Here is a 6,230-nt window from a genome sequence, read left to right on the forward strand (position 1 = left end):
CCTATGTGGCGATATCAAAGGAAGACAAAATGAACGTTGTTGGAGTCCCAATGAAAGTCACATGGTCAACAAGTCAAACCCTAAGCCTAAGTCCTGTATAACGTATGTATAGACCAAACTGTATATCCTGCATTGCATTCTGTAATCATACCCAGAGGCTGTTTCGGTGCTTTTTCTTTGGCCCATAAAGTCCCCTTCAAATGAAAAGCTGGTTCAGACGACGAACAATAAACGCGTCAGAGCTCCAGTCCAGAGTGTAAAGCCTGATTGATGATTAAAAACAGATAACACCAGAAATGAACTCTATAAAAACAAAGGGGTTCCTATCTCTCCACTGCGAGGGGACAGGCCCTGTGTGATCACGATCAGGTCAAACGGCCAGATGTGAGCAGCTGGAGACAATGTGTGAACCTCCAGAAAGAGCAGTGGTGTTGGTCTGCTGTAGATCTTTGTGTAAACAGAAGACAGCGTTAGTGGTTTATAAAAAAAAAAAATCTTCTCTAACTCTAGCCTCTACATGAATGTTTGATGTTTATACATGGATGCAACTTATTAAATATTTCATCATTTGCAAGACTCAAATCATGCCATGTGAAGCTGTTATTATGAAGTTGAAACTATTGTTTCTTTGTGTCTGGTCCAGGGGGGAACAGCAGTGGTCCGGATCCGGTGCAGAAGCCTCAGCCGCCGGCCTCAGAGAACAGCAGCGCGGCCCCCAGCATCGGCAGCACCCAGAGCACACCCTGCTCCAGCAGCAGCAACGCATAGCACCCACCACCCCTTTCCCAGCACCCACGGGATCACGCAAGACCAAAAACGTGACCAAAACGTCTTCAACAAGTCTTCAAATGACATGCACATCACTAAATCTGGACTACATTACGATTATAACAGATTGAAACCAGCACTTATTTGTTGGACTAAACCAAGAGAAAATAACAATTATTCTATGGGTGAACCAGGACAAAACCATTGCTAATTTATACACAACAATAGACAAAACTAGGATTTATTCATAATTAGAGTAGAACTACATCAGCCAACTACTAATCTATGACCAAATTGTATTGAGGTTATTTTACTGTTTGAGCCCAGTCTAATTCTGACTTAATTCTGGTCTTTAGTCCTGGTTTTTTCCAAGTTTAGTCCTAGCTCCGACCTAATTTGATGTGGTGTTTGCGTGAATGCACCCTAAAACAGACATAAATAGAATTAGACTAGGACTAAAGGTGAGTTCACAGTTGTTATTATTTGGGTCTAAATTGTACCCATTTTAGTCCTGAATGTGGATTTGATTTGGTTTTGTTCTAGTCCTGGTTTTGTCCCAATTTCTATGTGATGACGGGAGGTGTAAATGCTCCAAACCAGGTCCAACCAGGACTAAACCAGGACAAAACAAGCTCTAAACTAGCATTTTCTGGTACTAAACCAGGTCTAAAACAGTACAAATCCAGGACTAAATAAGGTCAAAGCCAGCACTCTATAAAACGATTTGAAGACAGGCCAAAACCTCATCAATTCTTCCTGTAATTATCACTGTAGGAGTCCAAACAGCCAATATTTCTTCGGACTGACACACAGCTACAAAAATTTACTCTCTTCAAATCCAAATGCTGTTTTTTACTGCCCAAGTGTTATTGTTTTGCCCTTACATGGACACACACGAGCATAAGAACAAGCGCAGGGCATCCAAAGAAACAATGACGTCTTGGCATGGACCACGACACATTACTACAGAACGAGAAACCACTATTACCGACTTCACATGCAAAAGGAGAGTGTAGAAACTGAATGTACGCCAAATGTGAATGCTAAATGTGAAATAGATGCTGAAATGCTATGATTTTAGCTGTTATAAAGTAAGCAAAGATGGTAAAATGTAATATAGGAAGTATTTTAGATCCACATTGCTGAAAAGGTTATTGTGGGAATGTTAAGTAGAGATGGAGGTCGCAGCAACGTCGAGTAGCTTCAAGTTTAATTTAGATACTTGGTAAAAGGAAAAGTTCAAACATTTTGGGGCTTGCTTTGCCAAAAAAAAAAAACGGTTCCTAGCCTAGATGTGTAAATGACTTTAGTTATGATGAAGAAACACTATTGTAGCAAGATTAAATACTCATTAAAGCTGATTTAGCATAAAAAGGCAGTTCGTCAGTTTTGAAAAAGAAGTAAATGTTTCTATCAGCCATTTTAGATCAATATTGCGGTTTACAATTATCAAAATATTAAACTTGCATTTTTACCATAGCCCAAAATGTTGAACTATTCCTCAAATGTATGTATATATTTGTGAATACTGTAAATACCAAATTGATAATGTGGGCATAAAGTGTGTTTTGTACATGTACATCCAACATGAGGACAATACTTATTATTGTCTTCTTTACCATGTCATAAGAAGCTAAGGCTAAGTTCACACCAATGCATTTTGAACATAGGACATTTAAGGTTTCTTGAACTTTTTATTTTTTTATTAATTTTATTAACAAGATAGTACTACCTTATAGCCTAGTACCATTAAAACCTCAATGCATTAGTGTGGTCATCTGAGGCCTCTTTGGGTTCACCAGCGTGTTACACTCATGAATGTTATGTCCAGTTTTTTGCAGCCACAAACTCACAGAGGGACAGAATGTAAAGTATCTTTAACTTGTCTTCTTTTTATTATTGTGTGTACACTTGTATAGAACTGTCTACAAAGGGAACAGAGTATAGATTTATATTTGTTTATAAAATATATTTTGGAATATAAATACCCAGAGTTTATATTGTATTGTGGATGTGTGCACGTGTGGATGTTTGTATATTCTTGTGTTTGGTTTTAAAAGATTGGGGATTTGAAATTAAAATGTAAGGATTTGGTTTTAACACTATTTACACTTTGTGAATTGTGGAATGTAAGAACCTCCATTTTGTATTTTTCATAGAATTGTTTCGATGGACAAAATGTTGTCATTTTTTATTTTTGTTGCCAATTAATAATGTGTTTTGGAGATTATGAACTGGCAATGAACAGCACCAACAATAGTCAGAGCAGTAAAAAAGTAAAAAAATATGAATATAATACTATGTTTAAAATATTTTGTATTTTACTAAGCTGTAATGTTACTTCTACACAGCTTTATTTTGATTTTTGAGATTTTAATCATAATTTCAGACCTGTGTTGCCCAAGTTAATGATTTAATATAAAGTACGAGATCCAATTAGACTTACATTAAAACGTATCATTTCCACCACCATAAATTATCAGTAACTCCATTGTTAACCAAAAGTATGATTAGACACAGAGTCTGCTTTATTTTTGAAGAGAAAAAAGTGGCGCCGGTCCAAGAGTCTGCTTATTGTGTTTCTGGAAACTCAACTGTTTTCAATAACGCTCTCCAAATCGTTTTTTATTGAATTATATTAGAAACAGTCGGTCAGAGAGAGAGAGAAAGCGGGAGAGACGCTTTTGTTTGTTTTGTCAGGCCTTGTGCCAGACTCCCTCAGCCAGGACCTCATCACTTTGCTGCTCTGAGGCTCCGATTTCAGCCGTGCACACGCCACCAGCATGAACTGTATATGTGGACTAATCGCTCAGTATGTTAAGCCAAGGACTAATTACAACTTATATGGCAAGTCCCAACTCAACAGAAACATGAGGTGGGCAATGTTGACGAAAATGTCTCTCTATTTTATTTTATTTTTTATGTGAGCATTATTTCTAAAATTATATTCAGTTTATATTTTAACAATGCATCAGAACGTGTTAAACAAATTGTGGCTGTAAATGTCTTGGTGGAGGACAAAGTAATGTACAAAACGTGACTGGACCATCAAATTAAACACAAAAGTGCAGAAATATAGCTTTTTACTCTTGTTTGGAAGATTACACTAGACGTTTATATCACTTTTTGAGGTAATTTTTAACAGTTTTAGTTATAGACAATATACACCATATTCTACAATTGTTCATATAGCTCCCACTTGGACTAGTATGAATTATTCCAACCTTTTACTCCTACTAGATCAGGAAAACTGTTGATTAAAGATCAGCACAAAATCTCTACATTTAACACTTGGGTTAGGGTTAGGGACAGTTTTCAAAATGTGTTAAAATACTTTTTTATTGGGTACATCAAAACTTTACTTTTGTCTCCTGTCTCTGTACTTTTACTTAACTTTTTAAGTAACACAATTGAGCACTTTTTCCACCACTGCACTAAATGAAATGACTAAACAAGAACTATTAGCTAAATCCCACTGTACCATGTATGGTACCCAGCCCACACTTTGAGAAGCACTGCTGTATGCTCTGATCCTTCTCATCATTTGTGCTTTGTGTCCTGCTGCATACTTTGTGGTCTCTTATCGACTGTGGTTACAAGCATATTCCACATCATTATGGTATTATAGAATATTTTTCCCCCTCAATATTCCTCCAGAGACATTTACAGTAACTTTTTGTACACTCTTGTTGCATTATGGGAAGTCCACACCCCCTTTTTCAATTTTGTATCATGCTGTTTCCACAATATAGCTATTTAGCATAAATGGAAAGTAATCTATAGTAGCAATGCTGATTTTGACTACCTCATATGTGTGAATGTGTTTGAGCGACTGACTTTTTGTATGTATTTTTTGTATTCAGATCTATCACAAAGCATGAGTTTTTGATAATGCTGTTATTGTACATTTTTGTATACTCCTTTTGTATATTAAATGTAAGTAATAATTTCCACAGTTGTATTCTTTCTTTCTTTCTATTTAAGTTGTATATGTTTTTATTGTTGAAATGCTGGTGAAATACTAAAAATTTAAATTGAAAAAGTTAGTAGTCACTAGGGCTATAACTGCAATTCAACTACTCAATTTTGATTTGTAATATGTTAGAAAACTGCATTACTAATGAAGTAATCTGATTGGAGTTCTATATATATATATATATATATATATATATATATATACATCATTAAAACATGTAAAACTGACTCGTCAGCTTATGTCTATATTTGAAGTAGGAGTATTTATGATAAGGGAAAAATTGTGTTTTAATCCCATCCAACAATTTACTGCATGTCCTCCCTTCTCTCATCCCCATTTCACGCTAAGCCGTCCTGTCATATAAAACATATGGGCCAAAAAATACTAAAAAGAAGAAAGTTTTTAAAAAAGACGTTATTTATCACCTTTTGACAATATTAGTCTTTAAAAAGTAGGTTGTAGGTTTAATGACGTCATTACAGTTAATTTCTGATTGTTTAGGGATAGATAAAGCAGCCAATTAATAGTGCATTCCCATATTGTTAACGTCTGGCGCGTGCTTTACAACCCTGAGCTGCCGGCTCTAATGAAGTGTGAGCTGAGGCTTGTGACCAGGCAGGGTGAGCTCAGAGCCTGACACATAGCACATGGACCTCAGGCTGTTGGGACGGGGGGCTGGGGGGCTGGGGGGCCGGGGAGGGGGGGGGGGGGGGGGGGGGCATACAGTCTGAAACGTGTCCATGCTTTTGATTAGAGCTCCCAGGAGACCGCAGAGAGTACAGGCTGTGTTATCTTCTGAGACAAATAGGACAGGGGCCAATGAGAGGGGCCCCGAGTGTGAGGACTGCACCAAATGCACCTTATCCACAAACGGGGCAGCAGGGGTGTAGAATGACAGCGTTAATGATACCATGAGGTCAGCCACACCACAACATGAGCTCACAGGACAATTACTTTCATTTTCATGTTCTCATCTTTAATCCTGCAGCATTTAGAGTGAGAATCCTCTGAAAAGGGTCTGCGCATTTAAACTTACTTCTGTTTTAATCTTTCTCAAATGTCTCTAGTGTGTAAACGTGTAAATGTTTTTATTATTGTGTGCCAGGTAAAATAAATTAATAAATAAAATCCATTCTTGCAACACATTTACAAGCGTTCTGTAACACGGTTTGACCAGAGAATCATTAATGACGTTACTAGCCTCTGGGTGGCACTTAAACTCATCGTCAGCCGCAACAAAACAACAAAGTAAAATAGTTGCTGTTGCTGTTACTTTAATGTGTTTGTCATTATGTTTGTTGGGTTGTGTTTGCAGCTGTTTCTACTATAACCCCAAAACAAATCACCTTCTGGGACAATGCGGTCAATTCTTAATCTTAATCTAAACGTTGTGACCTGTATAATGACAATTATCCATTAAACAGATAATCAGCCAAATTTCTGCGGTTGGTTCCTGCTGTTTGCAATAAAGCTTGGGGTGCCAAAA

The 6,230-nt window shown here is 37.0% G+C and overlaps 1 protein-coding gene across 1 annotated transcript in view; it reads left to right on the top strand.

Moving 5' to 3' along the window:
• Window positions 1-4,719, top strand: part of tgfbr3 (transforming growth factor, beta receptor III) — a 110,041-nt gene extending 105,322 nt beyond the window's left edge. The window contains exon 17 of the mRNA XM_072438303.1: window positions 644-4,719. Within this exon, the coding sequence (XP_072294404.1) occupies window positions 644-768 (125 nt within the window). The 3' untranslated portion in view covers window positions 769-4,719. The remainder of the gene's footprint in view (window positions 1-643) is intronic.
• Window positions 4,720-6,230: the final 1,511 nt, after the last annotated feature.

Source organism: Eucyclogobius newberryi, unplaced genomic scaffold (genome assembly GCF_026437365.1).
Source record: "Eucyclogobius newberryi isolate DKJ021-1_F unplaced genomic scaffold, fEucNew1.0.hap1 SCAF_9, whole genome shotgun sequence".
NCBI lineage: Eukaryota > Metazoa > Chordata > Actinopteri > Gobiiformes > Gobiidae > Eucyclogobius > Eucyclogobius newberryi.